We start from the raw sequence: 18,782 nt of genomic DNA, 5'->3' as shown, positions 1-18,782 counted from the left end.
TGCTTTGCCCCCCAAGGCCTTATGTGTCCTCATGCCTTTCCTCCCCCAGATGCACCCTGCTGGTCTACTGCGCTGACCTCCCCCCCACCAGCATCATCATCACCTTCCACAACGAGGCCCGCTCCACCTTGCTCAGAACCATCCGCAGGTAAGATGACCCTCCTCCTTGGCCTCGCCAGGCCCCTCCCTCAGGAGGGGGAATGGCCCTGCCGGAAAAACATCGGGCATTTCTGACTCCATGCCCACATTGTCTGACACACTCATGCATCCATTCCGTCACTCCCCGCAATCCTGTGGGGGCAGCGCGTACCCTGTTTCATAGGGGAGAGACAGAGGCCCGTGGTGCTCTCCAGCTCGCCTGTCACTGGCAGCCACAGAGAACCTGGAGCTCTCACCCTTGACCGTGGTACTAGACTACCTCTGGAATGAGTTCTAACTCCCACAGCTGCCAAGGTTGTGGAGGCTGGCGAGGCGGAGTCCATACCCAACCCCAGCGTCAGGCTGGGATTAGAACTTGCGTCTGCCAAGTGCCGCCTCTCCCAGCACCTGCCTCACCACAGCTTCGCACGTGGCCAGGAGCCGTGGTACGCATCAGAGCAGCCCGAGGGCAGTGGCTGACCTTTGCTTTCCCGGCCATCTCCCTTCTGTTCCAGCCCCAGCCCCACTCTGCCTCTCCACCCGCCCTCAGTTCTGAGTCTGGACCCCACTCTTGCTCTAACAGGTGCATCCTTCCTTTGGCCCATGGCCTGCATGAGTCTGAGACATGTAAATGTTCCAGCACCAGCTCCCAGCAGAACTCTCCTCAGGACACAGTCGGGGGGCCCTGGGGGCTTGGCCCTTGTTGTTTTGGCTCCCCTTCTGCATACCATGTCCTTCTGTAACTCTGGAGCTCCCATACCCCTCTTCCCCTCCCTCCATCTGGCCCCCCTTCCTCTTTTGGGTCTTGGGCTGCATTGGCATCTCAGATGGTGGCAATGGTGACCATTAGTCGGGAGGCCCCTGGTGTGTAGACATGCCTGAGCTCATGCTCTCAGCTGGGGAGGTGTGAGGCTGCTGCTGTACCCAGTCTACAGCTGAGAAAACTGAGGCTCAGAGACACTAAATCAAAGCCTCCTGTTGCTCAGCAATGGTGGCGAAGCTGGGTTCAAACCCTTGCTCTCTGACCTCAGTTCTTCTCAGCATTCTCCATGGGCCAGGATAGTCTCCGGGTGGTGTTCAGCAGCCCTGGTGTTGGGGCTGACCCTGGGACAGAGCACATGCATACTTCCATGCCCCTAGGACACACGGCCTGCATGAGCCCATCCCTGTCTGGTAGGCAGCACAGCACAGGGTCGCTACTCCTCCATCTCCTTATAATTGTAATAATGATGCATTATAATAATGTTATTAATATTTTAAATGTATGCTGAGCTTTATGGTCTCCGGAACACATTTCTTCTCACTTCAACTGCAGTCCCATCTGGAACCTGTGAAGTCAGGGGTGCGTGAGGTGAATGGAGACCCCTGGCCACTGGGCTAGGAGGCACGGGAGCCAAGACTCGGGTTTTGGACTCCCTGGGGAGTGGGGGGAGGGAGGCGCAGCCCCAGCGACTCTATCCGCCGGCCTGATGGGGGCTTCCCTGAGGCCTGGTACACTATGTTCTGAAAGGCGGCTTGAGGCCCATCAACACCATACTTTTCAGAAGGCCCCCAGGAAGTCCCAGGCCATACACCAAACTGGGTGCTTTGCCAGGAGAGCCCATGGATCTATTTCCCGCCTCTGAGGAACTTCTGATATAAACCAGGCACCCGGTCTCCGATCCAAGCATGATACACGAAAACCTCAGAATGAGGGGAGGACCTGTGTGTGAACAGACAGGCTTTTCTATCCTAAGCAGGGTAAAGGGGAATTTTAGCGGGGGAAGCGAGGAAGATGACTTCTAGAAATTTCCATGGCAGGTATTATTTCCTTGGGATTCTCTACCATTCTTATACTCCCTATCCCAAGGCACAAATAAATCAGTGGCCCTGAGATGGGACTGAATGAGGATCACTTCCTCTCCTGTTGTTCCCAGTGCAAGGATCTTCTCTAAGATCCTCCATCATTCATGTTCCAGAATTCTGATGACTTTGCTGCCAGGCTCTCACAAAAAGACGCTCAAGGGTAGGACTGAATGTACCCTCTCTTCCCCTCCCTTCCCCCAGCACTTGGCCAAGCCTTCGTCCCTCTGTTCATCCCTGCCCGAGCCCTCTTGCCCGTTGAGCTCCTGAGTTAACTGTGGGACTGGGGGCTGGAAGGGCACACATGGTGGCACTCAGAGCCAGCAGAAGTCTGATGGGGATGCTGACGGGGAGGGAAAGAGTCACAACCCAGATCAACGAGGGTACTTCTTTCCTTAAACAAAGAGAAGATAAGCCCTGAGGAACAGTTTATCTTGTCTGGTACTGCAGGGGGTCCCTCTGTATATGTGAGACCCAGGGCTGTCCCCTTCCTTTCCGGGCATCCTTCACCCCTACCCACCCCCAGAGGCGCTCAAGAGCTTGTGCAATTGATCTCTTTATATTCCAAATCTCTTTAACCATTGCTGTTTTGTGAAACTACCCTGGATTTCAAGGAGCAATGTCTTAGATTAAGGTGGATAAGAAATGGGACCCTACAGCCAGATTTGCCTGCTCTGCTACCCACCATGTGACCCTGGACAAGCTCCTTGACCTCTCTGCCCAGTTTCCTTTTTTATAAGACGAGAGCTACTGATAACTGCCTCACATGGTGATGGGGAAGAGCGAGTTCAGGTGGGTAAATTCCTTGATGCAGCACGTGGCACAGAGGGAGCCTGTGCAAGTCACAGCAGTTGTCGTGATGGGTAGGCAGCCGCCTTGTGTGGCTCTCCGGCCGGAGCCCACATCAGAAAGCCCTGGAGCGTCCCATCCTCCGGATTCTAACTCAGTAAGTCCAGAGTGGGGCCCAATCACTTGCCTTTCTAACGAGTCCCCAGGTGACGTAGAGGCTGCTGGCCCTGGGATCACCCTTTGAGAACCAGAATCTTCCTTATTATCCATACCCAGATTCTGAAAGCAGCTGCGGGGCCAAGCTCAGTGCTCAGCACCTTCCACGCAGCTGAGGAAGTCGGGTGTTGTAGGTTCAGTAGCTAAGTACCTAAGCACCTCGGCCCTGACACTCTCGAGCCGGCGTGGGTAGAGTACTTAACCCCAAGTCATCCGAGCTGCGGAGCGCCCAAACTCAACTGCCAGCCGGGCCCCAGGTCTTCATTCCGCTGGTATTTATGGAGCAGTTGATAAACCCAGCCCACGTAGAGCACCTCGGAGTTCACAAAGCAATTTCAAATATATTTCCTCATTCCAGATGCACAAAAGCCTGTGAAGTAGGTCAAGTATTAATATCGCCTGCCTTTACAAGGAAAATGTAATTACAGATGAAAACGAAGGCTAGGAGCAGCCTGGCGTCTTGTTCGGGATGGCGGACCGCCCGGCCTCCCACGTTGCTCACACGGCCATGCCCGCCGCCCCCCCACCCCAGGAGGCTCCATGTGGGCCCTGCCGCACGGGCACGGCGGCAGCCAAGCGGAGGGTGAAGGTGGGTGCTGGCTGCACAGCCCCCCTCTGGCAGAGAAGTGAGCTGTGGCAAGGGAGGCCCCATTCTAGAACAGTTCCCAGGCAGAGTTGGCCCCGGGTATGCCAGTGAGGCGAGCACTTACTCCCCAGCTGAGGCTGTCGAGAAAGGGCATGGAGCAGTCCTGGGAGAGAGAGGCTTATCCAAAGCTGGAGGAAAGGGAGGTTTGGCTCCGTGGCAGAGGGGCTAGTGAAGCGTCCTGGCGGACAGACTGGGGACAGCAACGTTGGGAGGGGGAGCACAGAGCAACCAGGGGTGGGGTGGTGGGAGTGGCAGTGGATGTGCAGAAGGAGAGCCCTGGGGAGGACCATCTGGGGCCAGGTCAGCTCCCCTGGGCTACACTTGACCTTCCTCCTCCAGCCACCCCAGGAGCCCAGAACACCTGCCCTTCGCAGGCCCTCCCGGTCCAGACCCATGTTCCTGGAGTCCCCCGCTCTCACTCCAATTGCTCTGATTAGAGGAGCAAAAACAAGCCAGGTGTTACCAGGAAATGGTCTAATTAGCACTTAGTGCTGACGATTTCTGGGTTGTTTTCTTTTTTAAAGCCTGGACATTTTTTATTTGCTAATCATCTCTCAGTTCAACCAGCATGGAGCTGCACACGATTTACCTTTTGATGTTCACAGAAGAGAACTCTTGAATTTCAAAGAGCCGGCAGGGATTTGGGGGGAATCGCACGCAGAAGCTGCAGCCTTAATCAAACCTCATTAGAGGCTATTCTTCAAGCAGGTTTTCCCTCTCTTGCTACCTCCCTCCCCATCCCCCTTCCCTGTCTGATTACAAGACTGGTTATCGGGTCGGTGTGTGTTTTCTTTGGGACTCTCAATTGATCCCAAGTGGTGAGGGTCTCCCCCCACCACCGCCTGCCCCTCCCTGTCCCCACCTCGCAACAGCAGAGCTCAGGGCTTGGAGTCAGGGTTCCTCTCCCACCTATACTAGTTGCCATGGTGAGAATTAAGGCTTCATAAATAAAAGTACCTCCAGGCAAAGTTCTCCTCCTGGAGAGTCTCTGCACCCTGCTTAGACAGGGAGGCTCACCAGAAACAGGGCTCAGATCCACCCTCCTGAGGGAACTCACAGCGCCTCCGCCAGCAGCACCATGTGAACCCCTCTCCGACCTGTGCAGGACCATGGGCACCCCACTGTAAGTGGTGTGGCCCCGGAAGTTGTCTGAGGAGCCGTACAGTCTGGGGGGTTTTGGAAGTGGGTTACAGCCCCCTTTGGGAGACCCCAAAGGAACATGGAAACCCAGCCTCGCCCTGGGAGTCCAGATCCATAGCCCAGGCCAGCACATGAAGTCAATCCCAAAATATTCATTCATTCCTACCACCCCAAAATAGCAGTAATTGCCACTTCGAGCCAGACATGGTGCTGAAACACCTCTAGAACACATCCTCTAGAAACAATCTCTCTCCAATTCTCCCAACAGCCCGGTGAGGTAGGTGCGGATGTTCTTATCCCTGTTTTACAGATGGGGCTTCTTGCTACACAGAACAGTAACTAGCCCCAGATCACACAGCTTGTAAGAAGGAGCTCCTAGACAGTGGGCTGCTAGCAGGCAGAGAGGACATCCCCTTTGTTCCTCGTGGACCCAGTGCTGAGAGCGTAGGAGGTGGGCACTACACGTCCCTGGAGGGAATGACGGGCCACGGCTCTGGGCTGGCCTCTGGCAGCACAGAGAGTCCTGACAGGGACCCTGCCCCCAGGGACACGACCATCCCGTGGGGCCAGCAAACCAGCCCTCAGCGTTGGGCACGATGAAGGCCTCAGGAAGAGCAAAGAGTCAGTGCTCGCTAAGTAGCAGGTGGCTGTGGGGGAGGGGTGCAGTGAACGGGTCCTTGTGGCACAGGAGGGGCATTGCAGACCACGGCTTCGAGGGAGACAGGGGTCCCCATTAGAAACAAGCAGGATGCCACCAGACGAGGGTTCTGGGCGTGAGGAGGCTACCGATCGGGGCCATGGCCACACGGTGAAGAGCAAGCATGCTGAGGGTTTGGGCGGGGGTGTTGTAGAGCCACTGTGCAGGCTCTGTCAGCTGGTCTGTCTGCATTAGTGAGGGAAGTCTCACAATGAGCCATCCGATCAAGCCTTCAAAGGCTCACTCCAGAGGCCCTGCGAGGACCGCCCGGTCAGGTCAAGGCTGCTGCAAAAAATGGGGCAGAAGTTGACCGTGGCAAAGGTGGACGAGGTGGAAGTGGTTTGAGTGACCTTCTCTCATAGATGGGCAGGTCTCGGTCACTGACCCGGTACCGGGTTTGGGGTGGTGGCGGGGGAGGGCAGTCACTGAGGATGACTCCTGTGTTCCTGCCTTGGCATGGGGCACCGGCGGCCGCACTCACTAGCTGGAGGCAGGGTCGTGTCCCAGGGGCTCACGGGTGAGCCGTGTGACTGCACGAGCCCTTTGGGCTGCCCTGAGTTTTCATTCCTCAAATACAATGGTGTCTGGGTAAAGCTTGGTTAATACAGGCGTTTGCTGCTAGACGTCATAATTCTCTCCCTCCTCTGCCTCGCAGCGTGTTAAACCGCACGCCAATGAATCTGATCCAGGAGATCATATTAGTGGATGACTTCAGCAATGACCGTAAGTGTATCTTCGCCCCCTTGCTCTGTAGATGAAGGTTTCTGTTCCTGCGTAACAGGCAGAGGCCAGGCCACTGGTTCTCCGGGGAGGGAGGAAAGCCTGGGTTTACAGCACGTGTGGAAGACTTTGAGTGTCCATCAGGGGCTCAGGAGGGAGACGAACCTTACATTTTAGAAACAATGTCTTGGATTCCCGGTTGCAAGTCTTTGAGGACATATGCAGTAGATTTAGTTGATCCTTGATTGGGTTGGTGTGTGTGTGTGTGTATGTGTGTCATTGTCACCCAACCTACATTTCTGGACAGGGACACCTTTGGAGGATTGACCCTAGGACCCAGAACCCAGAGCAATTGCTGTCGCTAGAGTTTCTGACTTGTATCTGTGATCATCTGCTAGCCTGATCACAGCCAGAAATACCCTCTCCTTTCATTCCCATGAAGGGCTGGGTGGGCTCCACGGGAGAGAGGCTAAGGCTGGTAGACCAGTGAAGTGAAACCAACATGGTGGCATCCCAGGGTTGATAAATCCAGCAAGGGATGGGGTAAGGAGACAAGGCAGAGACAGATCTGGGGTGATACCTAAGATAGGGTCTCCTCCTGCCCATCCTGACACATTCCCCTGAATGGGGAGAGTTAGGCCAGCTCTGTGTGATGGGGCACAGTGGACAGATCACTCAACAGATAAGGTCTCCAGTATCGGAAGTGCATAATCAAAAAGGAAACTCCAACATTCATCTCATCCATTGTGTGGTCTCCCAGCAGTTTTTGCTAGACCCCACTAGAGTGAGCAGGACTCTGGTCTCATATTTTTAATGGTCTATGGAAAAGGAAAAGGCTCTCCAGGTGACCATACCATACCAGGTGTCCCCGTCAGGAAGTGCTTCCTAGTAAACACACAGGTGCTGCTGTGTGACTGACCTGCTCCAAAGAGGGCCCCTTGCGGTCACTTTGCACAGAGTGGGCCACATTGCATATGGATAGAAGTGTTGGGTCAGCCTCATCCAAAACCCACAACCATGCTGGCGTCGGGACGGGGCTCTGTGGTTGGGAGCAGGGACGGCAGGCTGGGCTGCCTTGCCTAATCTTCGGGTTCACATCGCTCCAGCGAGTCCCGGGACGCTCACACCACATAACCTTCTGTCTTCACAGCTGAGGACTGCTTACAGCTCATCAAGTTGCCCAAGGTGAAGTGCATACGCAATAGCGAGCGACAAGGTGGGTCTGTGCAGAGGGGCGTGAGTGGGGGGGTTGGGGGGTGCATCCACCTGTGTTCAGCATGTGGGGGCTGTCCTGTTGCTCTTCCGTGAACTCTCTGGAAGACAAAAGGATGGGGCACCCACATGCCTGTTTGTCTGTCCCTACCACAGGTCTGGTCCGGTCCCGGATCCGGGGTGCTAATGTGGCCAAGGGCACCACTCTAACTTTCCTGGACAGCCACTGCGAGGTGAACAGGGACTGGCTCCAGCCGCTGCTGCACAGAGTCAAAGAGGTGAGTGGGGCAGACTGAGGGTCAGGGGCTGTGTCCCCACCTTCCCTAGGCTCTCTCAAGCCCATACTTCACATATGGCCCCACCCCCAGGCCCTCTGGGAGGGGCATGAGACTCATCGCTGGGCCCATGTTATATAGATGAAGACACTGAGATCCACGGTCACACAGTGGGCAGTGGTGGGGCAAAGTTGGGGACCTGTTTCCGTTTCATGCTGTCACCCGCGGCAGGCCTGTGAGTGGGGCTAATGGCAGCTGCTGATACATGACGCCTGCAGCTTCTTGGGTGCAGACAACAGAATATTCCAGACAATAGAATATTCCAGAAAGGGAGCCCTGATGAGTGCCTTTTGTGACAAGGAGGCAGCGGAGTTAACTGATTCTTGTCCCCCAGTTCCTGAGGCTTCTGTCTTCCCTCCACCCATGCATCACCCTTGCCTGGAGGCTGAGGCAAGTGGATGGGATGCTGAGAAACCTGAGCTCCTGGCCTCTGCCTGCCCTTAAATTGCTCCGAAATTCTGCATGCTTCCTCTCTCCATTCTCAGTCGCTACTTTTGAAAGTGAAAAAAACCTTAATGTTCCCCATTCGTTCGATATTCCACAAAGACCGTCCACCCCTGTCCTGATCTACAGAAGGCCCTGTGTTGTAGGAGCCTAGCATTTGGGCTGTTGCTGTCCTCCCTGCGTTTCTGACTCCCGCGGCTGCTCTGTGAAGTATGAGGCTGGGTATTTTTCAGATACCCATTTCGCAAATGAGGACATGGAGTGGGGGGAGTGGTGTAACTTGGGCTGATTTTTCCTGACGGGCACCACGCACACCAGAGCCCCCACACCGTCTGCCCTGAGGCGTGGTGATTTCCTCCTGGCTCTCTGCGGCAGCTACCCTGCTTCCCCTGCCCTCCCCGCCCCTCAAAATGACAGCGTTGACCAAAGAACCCCTGTGTGTGAACCACTCAGAGAAGTGGGAAATCCTTCCCTACTCTGTTCGTTCTGGTGAGAGAACCTCAGTGTGTGAGCAGAGCTCTCACACGGGGGCCCAGACGTGATCACACGGGATCACCTGCCCTGAGATTGAGAGGGACACTTAGTGCCCTTTAGGAAAATCCTCTCTTCCCCTCCTTCTGCCACAATCCAGGTGAAGAGGTCTGCATTGAGAAATAGATTAGGAACAGACCATGTAGTTGAAGGGCCCTGGAGCCCCTTCCAGATCTTCCCCTCTCTGTCCCAGAGGGGAGGGGCGCTGGGGGTGGGGCGGAAAGTGCCAGCCCTCTGTCACGTGGTTGGTCCATGCCCCCCACCCTAGAACAGTTGCCTCATTAGCATAAACTCAGGTCTGGTGAGAGAGGATTGCCGTGGATCACACAGATGCCCCGTCACCCCTCCACTCACGAAATCCCAAAGGTTTCAGAAGCTCTTGTTTGATGAACCACAAACAAAGACCACATGGAGATTTCGTCTTGTATCACAACATCACAGTATATACCACATTGTTAATTTTTTTAATTCGAGTATTGTGACCATAGTGTTCTATTAGTTTCAGGTGTACCATATGGTGACTCAACAATTTATCTATTGCTCATCCCAATAGGCGTGCTCCAAATCCCCTTCACCTGTGCCACCCATCCCCACCCACCCACCTCCCCTCTAGTGGCCATCAGTTTGTTCCCGGCAGCTAAAGTTCTGTCTCGGTTTCTCTCTCTCTCCTTTTTCCTCCCTTTGCTCATTTGTTTTATTTTTTAAATTCTACATGTGAGTGAAATCACACGGCATTTGTCTTTCTCTGACTGACTTATTTCACTTAGCGTTATACCCTCTGGATCCGTCCGTGATGTTGCAAATGGCAAGGTTTCATCTTTTTTGTGGCTGAGTACTATTCCACTGGATCTCTCTCACTCTCTCTCTCTCTCTCCCTCCCTCCTTCCCCCTCTCTCCCACATCTTCTTTATCCATTCATCAGTTGGTGGCCCCTTGGGCTCCTTCCACAGTTTGGCTATTGTAGATAATGCTGCAATAAACATAGGGGTGCATATATCCCTTTGAATTAGCGTTTCCATATTTGGGGGCGTAAATACATGGTGGTGTGATGAGTGATTGTAGGGCAGCTCCATTTTTAGCTTTTCGAGGAACCTCCATACTGTTTCCCAGAGGGGCTGCCCCAGCTTGCATTCCCACCCACGGTGCACGAGTCTTCCTCCTTCTCCACATCCTCTCCAACAGTTGCTCCTTGCCTTGTTGATTGTAGCCATTCTCACAGCTGTGGAATTGTATCTCATTGTGGTTTTGATTTGCATTTGCCCGATGATGAGTGACGATGAGCATCTTTTCACGTGTCTGTTGGCCATTCGGATGTCTTCTTTGGAGAAATGTCTGCTTGGGTCCTCTGCCCATTTTTTAATTGATGGGGTTTTTTTGTTTTGTTTTTGGTGTCGAGTTTTGTAAGTTCTTTATTATTTTTGAAGACTAACTATCAGATAGGTGGTTTGCAAATGTATTCTCTCATCCAGTGGCTTGTATTTTAGTTTGGTGGATTGTTTCCTTCCCTGTGAAGAAGCCTTTTTATTTTGATGTAATCCCAGCAGTTTATTTTGGCCTTTGTTTCCCTGGCCTCAGGAGACGTATCTAGAAAGAAGTTGTCCGATGTCGCAGAAATTACTGCCTGAATACCACAGTTTGTTTACGCATTCCTCTGCTAATAGACATTTTGGGTTGTTCCTACCTTTTTACTCTTGTGAATAGCAGTGCTGTGAACATTAGTATGTAAGTTTAAGTACCTGCTCTCAGTTCTTTGGGGTCCATACCAATGAGCGGTATGGTGGGGTCACGTGGCAGTTCAAGGTTTGACCTTTAGGACGCCTGCCCCCCACCCCCCAGGCTGATGTGGCCCTGCAGGATATGTTAGGGCACCTTGCTTTCCTTGAACAGCCTTAATGAAGCTTGCATCTTCTCCTTCCTCCGTGTGAGCGCTCCTTGCAGTCCAGTGCTCCTGTGGGAGGCATTTGGCTCCACAATAAGGCTCACCCTCCCCGGTCCCCACCACTGTCTGACCTAAAGCTTTGGTAGCAGAGGACTGGTTGGACAGACTTGGGGCTGTGGTCGGACCCTGCCCCTTGCAGGGGCCACAGCAGCCTCTGTGGGCTGCAGAGGTTTTTAACCAGACGCTGACCCCTGTTGATGGAACATTCAGCTGAGACTTCCCCTTCAGGACAGGGATGTGGGCGTGTGTCAGCCCATGTTAACACGTGTCTTTGTGTCTTGTCTCAGAGTAAAACGTGATTTGTCTTGTAAGTGGAAGTGGAAAATTTTAAGCTGAAATTGGAGTTTGGGATTTTCAAAAATAGAAAGAGATAAGAAAGTGCTGGGTTTGGGCTGTCAGAAGCTGTCCTCAGCTGGTCTTGCCCGTACGGAACCCTCTCGACGTCCTGTTTCTTCCCTTCAGTTACTCGATGATACTTGAAACAAGCACCAGGTTGGTTTTAATTTTTTTAACAGAGGCCTCTTTCCCCCCCGCTCCTTATCTCCATATTTCTTTAGTTGGAAAAAATGATTTTGAGAAATTTCAGTCCCTGTAACATTTGGTAAATTTATATAAATAATGGCTTACATATGCTTCAAAGTCTTTCACACGCCTCCCTCCCTTGTTCCATCCAAAAGCCCTGTGAGGAAGGCAAGATAGTTTTTCAAATAATAATTTGTCTTTGCTTTATAGTGTGTGCTGGTGTGTTTAAGGTGACATGGATTCTAGATGGCAGAGTCAGGACAAGAACCCAGGTCTCCTGTCACCTCCTCGAGGACCCCTCCTTCTCCTGCACCCATCCCTCCCGGCTGCCTTAGAGGCCCCATCGTAATCCTCTGTCCCCTGTTCCCCATTTCCCTAGACTGTGAGGCCTTATTTATCTTTGTACCTGTCACAATTCCTAAACTATAAGAAGTGTTCTGTAAAGCTGGTTGATCAAATGAGTGATTATCTATCTCTCTAGCAGGTTTTGTTTTTAATTATTATTATTATTATTTACTGTTTTTTTAGAGGGGTGGCAAGGGGCAGAGGGAGAGGGAGAGAGAGAGTCTTAAGCAGGCTCCACACCCAGTGCAGAGCCTGACATGGGGGTCGATCTCACGACCCTGAGGTTATGACCTGAGCCGAAATCAAGAGTTGGATGCTTCACCGGCTGAGCCCGCCAAGTGGCCATCTCTCAGAATGTTTTCAGGGCCTGTTCCCAATATGGTTTTAATTATATGAATGAGTGGAGGAAGGAGAGGTGTACCATAGGGAGCACTGATGGCCATTGGGTGGTGCCTTCAGTCTCTGTCATTGCTGGGCTCCTGTCCATGGGGCAGGGTTGGGGCCTGGGCTCTGATTTGTGTTGGGGAAGGAGGAAGGAGGGGTACCATCCTGGGTCTGTCAGGGGTTCGTCCAGCTGCCTGATTACACCTACCTGTGAGCCTAGCCTTGGAGACCAGCTTCCTGGAGCACACAAGCAGGGACCTGTGGTGGGTCTGGGTATCTTTATGGAGAGTCCCTCTATCCCAGAACCTGTAGGAGGAGAGGCCATCTTTCTCAGCAGGAACCGACCTGCCCACCCTGCTGCCAGCCTTTGACCTGTGTCCTCTTCAGCCTCTTCAGCCAGTGCCAGAGGATCACCCTCGCCCAGCAGGCTGAGGGCTGGTGCTGAGGGCTATACAGGTGGACCGAGCAGGAATGACCCCCTAGGTCCCTCAGAGAGGTTTGTATCTTGGCTTCAAGGCCCATGCATACAGCCTCGTACAGCATCTTTTGAAGGTCGTGTCTCCACACAGCTCTTAGCCCCAAAGGTCCCTCATCACCTCTCTGGTCTCCATGACTCAAGCAGACACCACACATGAGCTGTAGCAGGGATAAGAGAAGGGCAAAAGCCCTCAGAACCTATAGGGAGAGGGTACCAAAGCCCATGCACCCCAGAGGCTGAGTCCCTGGGCGGCTTCCCGGAAAGGTTATGGCCAGAGGTAAGCAACCGGCATTTTATTTCATATTTCATTTTCCAAATATTGAGGAGAAATTAAAAAACCAGGATTGCAGTTACTAAACCTGAGACCACCCTCAGGTTTAGTAATTCACTAGAAGGACTTGGAACTTAGCGAAGCTGTTCTAGTCATGATTGCTGTTTAGTATAGCAAAACGGATGCAGGTGAGACTCCGCAGCGGGGAAAGGCACACAGAGAAAGTTCCAGACGTGAGCTTCCGGTGGATTGCCTCCGGTGGGGTTGGACAGACAGCACTTCCTTCTCCCAGCAATGGTGTAGAACACGTACAGGTCACCCCACCGAAGCCTTGGAGTCTGGGCTTTGTGTTTGTTTTGGGGATCAGTCATAGAAATATGGCTGACCGCCCCCCATGGTCTCCATGTACCTCCAGAGGTCAGGGTGAGCTGGTCGCACGCAGACCAAGGCCCTTAGCCTAAGTCACACTGTTAGTGTAGACTGTCTGGTATATCCCAAGGCATGCAGGTAAACAGAGGCAGGACGTTCTGAGGGCTCAGAAGTTACTGCCCAGAAGCCGGGCAAGGGCCAAGCATACCTGTGGGCAAGATGAATCCTTGACCATACGAGCCTCCCCATAAAGACTTCATAAAGCTACAGAGACCTGGAAACTCAACAAGCAAAGGCAAAATGAGAACTATGTCCGACTCACAGAAGTTCAGTCTCTGAACTTGTGAGAACGTGTCAGAATTCAAGTCCCAGGAGTGTCTTTGGGATCATGTCCATGGGTGGGAATGGGTGTGGATGGCTGAACGTGCATGCGCACACACACACACACACACACACACACGCATGCACACACACAGGTGCAAGGTGACACTGCCCAAGGAGAGCCCGGAGAGCGGAGGCAGCTGGGCAGGTGTCATGCTGGCTGCAGAAGAAGTGTCTGTGCATGTCCCTGAGGTAGAAGCAATGCATCGAAAATGAGCATTTCTTTCCACATGGGCCACTCAGCTTCCGAGGTACCTTGTCACTGTCAGGATGAGTCACATGTGGAAGCCGAGGGCCAGACGAAGTCTGTGAACATAAAAGCAGGCACCTGGTGAGTCTGAGTTTAAAATAAGAGGACAGCCTCATTCGGGAGAGAGATTGAACCAGGAAATGAAATGGCTGTAAGGAGAAGCAAAGGCTTGCACCCGTGCCAGGGGTAGGAATGGGGGCCGGGGGTCGGGGGGGAGGTGGGGGGTGCGGAAGGCTGCAAAAGAGGCCCTGCCTGACTTGCCCACACCTGCCGGTACTCCTGGGCTGCCTGGTTCCTGGTTGGCTGTGGGGTGGCCTTCCCACTGCTCCCCATCCCTCCTCCTGCGAGCCAGGTACCAGCCATTCACCCAGAGCGGGGAAGACTTTAGAAACCCATGCAATGCCCTGACAGCCCCCAGGCACTGGCGAATATGTCTTGCATATTTTGAAAACGTTTCCTGGGTGGCTTTGATGCCTGTGGACAGGATAGTCTGTGGGATGCAAGTGAGGAGGCTGCAGAGTGAGATACAGGCTCTTGTGGATGGTCCCGCATGCCAGGCTAAGGAGCGTGAGCCCTATCTTCTGGGCAATTCAGGGTCTTAGCAACTGAGCCACAGAGTGAGATTTTCCCATCCAAATGACAACTTCCCCGGCCACCAAAGGGAAGAGGGTGAGCTGAGGTCAGGAGTCCACCACGGTCCACCAGGTGTGAGGGAAAAGGAGAAGCACGCTACGCTCAGAAGAGTAGTTCCGGAGTTCAAATTGGCAGGACCGATCGGGGTGATGGGCAGAGGCAAAGCTTCTTTGCGCTGGGAAGAAGAGGGCTGCGCGATTGTTCTGTTAGCAGAAACAGGCAACCCGAGGGAAAGGAGCACGTTTGGAGAGAAGATAAGGAAGCTATCACTGAAAGTCCATGTGAAATCCCCATGGAAGGGGCCAGTGGCCTAGTCGCTCCGAGTCTGGGAGCAAGCGGGTGTAAGTCAGGGCTGGAGGCACAGATCGGTGAGGACCACAGATGACATCTGAAGGACAGAGTCTCCAGAGATGCTGTATCTCACCTGCCTAGAAACATACGCATCAGATTAAAATATTTGGAAATTCCAAGGTGTTCTTCCTGTACGGGTGTGGCTTTGCTTCATGCGACTACAGACTGAGGTCACCTTCTGGGCTGCCTGTGGCTTCTGCCTCCTTGGAGCCCACCAATGGTGGAGGACTTCTAAAGCCCCCTTCTTCCTGCCTTTCCCTTCCTCAGTGTCCTCACTCTTTGGCCCTTGCTGGGTCCCTACCATGCTCCGATGGCTTTTGGGGCTGAGGAAGCCACCAGAAGTCAGAGAAAGGTTTTTAACATTTTAGGCATTAGAACCAGGGCAGTCACAGTCCCCAGTGCTCTATTTTATAGATGAGAAAATTGAGATCCAAAGATAGAAGTGCTTGGTCAAGGCCACAAAACCAGCCTGGCCTCATGAGGGCAGGGCCCTTCCATGCCCGCTGACACCTGGCCTGGCTCCTTGACACCCCGGACTGAGCCCGGAGTCTGCTGTCTTCCAGGACTACACGCGGGTGGTGTGCCCTGTGATTGACATCATCAGCTTGGACAACTTCAACTACATCGAGTCCGCCACAGAGCTCAGAGGGGGTGAGTGGGACCAACACCTTCTCCCCAGCAAGGAACCACCACTCCTCCTGTCAGATCTTTCTAGGGGAAGAATGGGGAGAGGTCTCTAGTTGTTTGTCTGGAACGTCCAGCCCTGTGTCCTGTAATGTCAGTAGCCCAACAATAGCCTTACCACTGAGACTATGAATGCAACGGCCAGGGTCCCGTGCGGGACGCATCCAGACCCCAGAGCTCTGGCTCCGACGTGGGCTCACCCTGGGATGAGGGAAGGCAAGGACATCCTGGCTTAGGTGGGGCCTGACCTGTGCCGGCACCGTAGTCTTGGGCACCACGCACTCTCTGAGACCCACCATGGTTGTGCTCAGGACCTAGTGCTGGTCCCCCAAGACTGATTTGAGATGACTCAGCCCCATAAAAACCTGCTTGCACCTTCCCAAGACTCCTGACCAAGGGCCACACCCATGACTGTCCATCCTGTCCCCCTTGGGTTCTGTTGAACCTGACTCTATCATCTGCCCTTTATCCCCTCACTGTGCCAAGCAGGGAATGCTCAGAGAGGGAATAAGAAGTAGAAAGAAACTGTGAGAGGGACACCCAACTGCCTCCTTGCTGATGAGCCTGGGTGAGACCTGCTGTCTCCAGGCCCACCTTCCCTGGATGTGTTCACAAGCTTCTAGAAAAGGGATGTGTTGTGCACATCAGCTGAGTGGGTGTTGTTCTAGGGTTTGACTGGAGCCTCCACTTCCAATGGGAGCAACTCTCCCCAGAGCAGAAGGCTCGGCGTCTGGACCCTGCTGAGCCCATAAGGTAAGTCAGGTCAGGGGTGGGTAGTGTCACCACTGGGTCCTTCTCTCTGCCACATCGTACAGCAGCCATTTCATATTAGACGCTCAAAAGATTGAGAAGAGACCAAAAGAACCTTTGGCAGGCCAGCCCTCCTTTACCCTTACTTTAGGAGTTTCTGTCTTCAAGGAGACTTCTAAGGGGACAGAGGCCTGGTAAGACCCGTACTAAGGAGCTGCTCAGTGTGGTCCTCCCATACATGTGCTACCATGTACTTAGGCTTCCCATTAAATGCTGGAGGTGGTCCTGCTTGAGCCTCTGACAGAGGGGAAGATGGTTTGTTCAGGCCAGAGCAGGACTGCTAGGTCTTGGATGTCAGGATTCAGCCGAAGAAGGTCAGTTCACTTACCACCAGCTCCTGCTGCTTAGTAACACCCACATCTGCGCTCGGCCCCATGCAAGACAGGATGTCGCATCGACTCTGGGTTCTTCAGCAGAGCCGCGGATGCTTTCTCCTGGTCTGCATTCTCCCTTCACATAGGAGGCTCCCAGCACATGGGTTTGGGGCCTCTCAGAGGACCGGGGTAGACGGGAGCATGATGTCCACCCCGTGGGGGAGCCTGGGTTCTCAGCTTCTAGGGCGTATGGTCTGTATGTTCCTACCAAAGATGGGCGCACCTGCCCCAGAACCGCGGATCTCCACACTGACCCTTGTGGGCCTCAGGTCGGGTGTCGGGGGTCCAAAGTGCTTGGAGAAGTATGCAAAAGGCCCCTAGGGTGCACTTTCTCCGGCCAGTGACTTAGGGATGCCCCAGATTCTTCGTGGGCATCTCTCTATCTTCGGACCTGCTGTGTGGTAAACGTTGGATCATTTGCACTGAATCAGCTTAAGTCAGATGGGAAGTAAGGAGCTAGGAAGACCCAAATGCTGACGCTTCCGACAAATGTGTATGGCTAGGAAGACTTCGCCGGGGACCAATGTCTCACCCACCTGCCGGCACCTTCCCCCTTCCCAGCCTTCATGAGCTGGAGCGGTGCCAAGAGGGAGATTGGAGCCAGACAGCATGCTGGCTAATGGCTTCTACTTCTGAACCTCTTTACCACGTGGGCAGCTTCTCAGTTACCCACTGTGGGCGGCCCCCGATGGGGCAGCCAGCCAAGTCAAGGACAAGGGCGGCTGTGCTGGTGCAACTTACCTTCTCTGGCCCAGTGTGTGGGTGTCTCAGGGCAGCTTCTGTTCTTGTGGGAATATCTCTTTCATCAGAGAGCGAGTGTTTCCCAGGCTCAGTCCAGGGAACGCCCGGGGGTCGTGGCCCTGGGAGACCAGGTTTCTTGACCTACTATCCGTCAACTACCTGACATGGGAGAAAACTCTCTGGCCCTGCTAGATGAGGGGCCAGGTCCCTGCGGGCTCATCTGCCTTTCCCCACTGTTGATCCTTCTAGATATAAGTCCTGGTGCTCACTGGGTTACCTGGTTGGACTCTGCTGGGCTCGCCTGCCTTTCCCCACTGTTGATCCTTCTAGATACAAGTCCTGGTGCTCACTGGGTTATCTTGTTGGACTCTGCTGGGCTTGCCTGCCTTCCTCAGCAGGACTTTGCTTTCCAAGTGGCTTCTCTGGCTTCTCTCTCAGTGGCCAGGGGCAGGGGAGGTGGGGGCAGGACCCCAAGGAAGAAGACGAAGGTGAGGGTGTGCTAGTTTGTTGGGGCTGTAGCAACATGTCACCCACGAAGCGGCTTCTCGGCAGAAACATACCGTCCTGCAGGTCCGGAGGCTAGAACCACAGAATCAAGGTGTCGATGGGGTTGTTTCCTTCTGAGGGCTATGCCGGCCTCTTTCCTTGGCTTGCTTTCTTCTTCTTCTTTTTTTTTTTTTTTCTTTTAAAGAATTATTTATTTATTTTAGACAGACTATAGGAGCGTGGGGGAAGGGCAGAGGGCGAGAGGGAGGAGAAGTGGATTCCCTGATAAGTGGCGAGCCTGATGCAGGACTAGATCCCAGGACCCTGAGATCATGACCCAAACCAAAACCAAGAGTTGGATGTTTAACCCACTGAGCCACCCAGCCGCCCCCTCCTTGACTTTCAGATGGCCATCTTCTCTGTGTCTCTTCCCATTATGTGCTCTCTGTGCACGTCTGTCTCTCTGTCTCCACATTTCCTTTGTGTAAGGACACTAGGCACGTGGGGTTGGGGTCCACCCTGATAACCTCATTTTAACTTGATTACCTCTACAGAGACTTTCTCCCCAAATAAGGCCACATTCTGAGGTACTGGGGGTTAGGACCCGAATATATTATTTTAGGGTGATATAACCCCTCACCGAGAGTTAAGGGGGGAAGAAAAGGGAGAGAGCCCAATCTCAAAACATGGGTGTGCCATTAATGGGTGCTGCCTCAGTCCTCCTCCTCTGCCTGGGCTCCCAACAGTGGAGCCCCCAAAGAGAGCCACGCTGGGCAGAGCCTATAGGAGATTCTGGCAGAGGATCCCTGGGCCCTCAGAACAGTGGGCTTTTGAGCAAGTTCTGGCCCCCTACAGAAGGCATGCTGATGAGAAAATGAGCCTGTCTGTGAGGTCAGGAGTTTTAAAATCAAAAGGAAAAACCCAGGAGTCTGTTCTTGTTTTAGGTAACACATTGACCCTTGTAAAGTGGAAAAGCAGTGGAGAGAGAAGCGTGTGGGGTTCTGCATGGTGAGGCAGATGACTGGGATGGTGATCCCTCTCTGCTCTCCCATAA

At 53.5% G+C, this 18,782-nt stretch overlaps 1 protein-coding gene across 2 annotated transcripts in view; it reads left to right on the top strand.

Moving 5' to 3' along the window:
* Positions 1 to 18,782, top strand: part of GALNT14 (polypeptide N-acetylgalactosaminyltransferase 14) — a 203,997-nt gene that overhangs the window by 163,289 nt on the left and 21,926 nt on the right. For both annotated transcript variants that reach the window (XM_047746907.1, XM_047746909.1), the window contains exons 3-8: positions 50 to 148; positions 6,124 to 6,191; positions 7,339 to 7,404; positions 7,557 to 7,678; positions 15,197 to 15,284; positions 15,986 to 16,070. In XM_047746907.1, coding sequence (XP_047602863.1) covers positions 50 to 148; positions 6,124 to 6,191; positions 7,339 to 7,404; positions 7,557 to 7,678; positions 15,197 to 15,284; positions 15,986 to 16,070 — 528 coding nt within the window. The remainder of the gene's footprint in view (positions 1 to 49; positions 149 to 6,123; positions 6,192 to 7,338; positions 7,405 to 7,556; positions 7,679 to 15,196; positions 15,285 to 15,985; positions 16,071 to 18,782) is intronic.

This window comes from Lutra lutra, chromosome 9, assembly GCF_902655055.1.
Source record: "Lutra lutra chromosome 9, mLutLut1.2, whole genome shotgun sequence".
NCBI classification, from domain to species: domain Eukaryota; kingdom Metazoa; phylum Chordata; class Mammalia; order Carnivora; family Mustelidae; genus Lutra; species Lutra lutra.
Note: the sequence above shows the minus strand (reverse complement) of the source record. Positions and strands in the feature narration are given on the sequence as shown.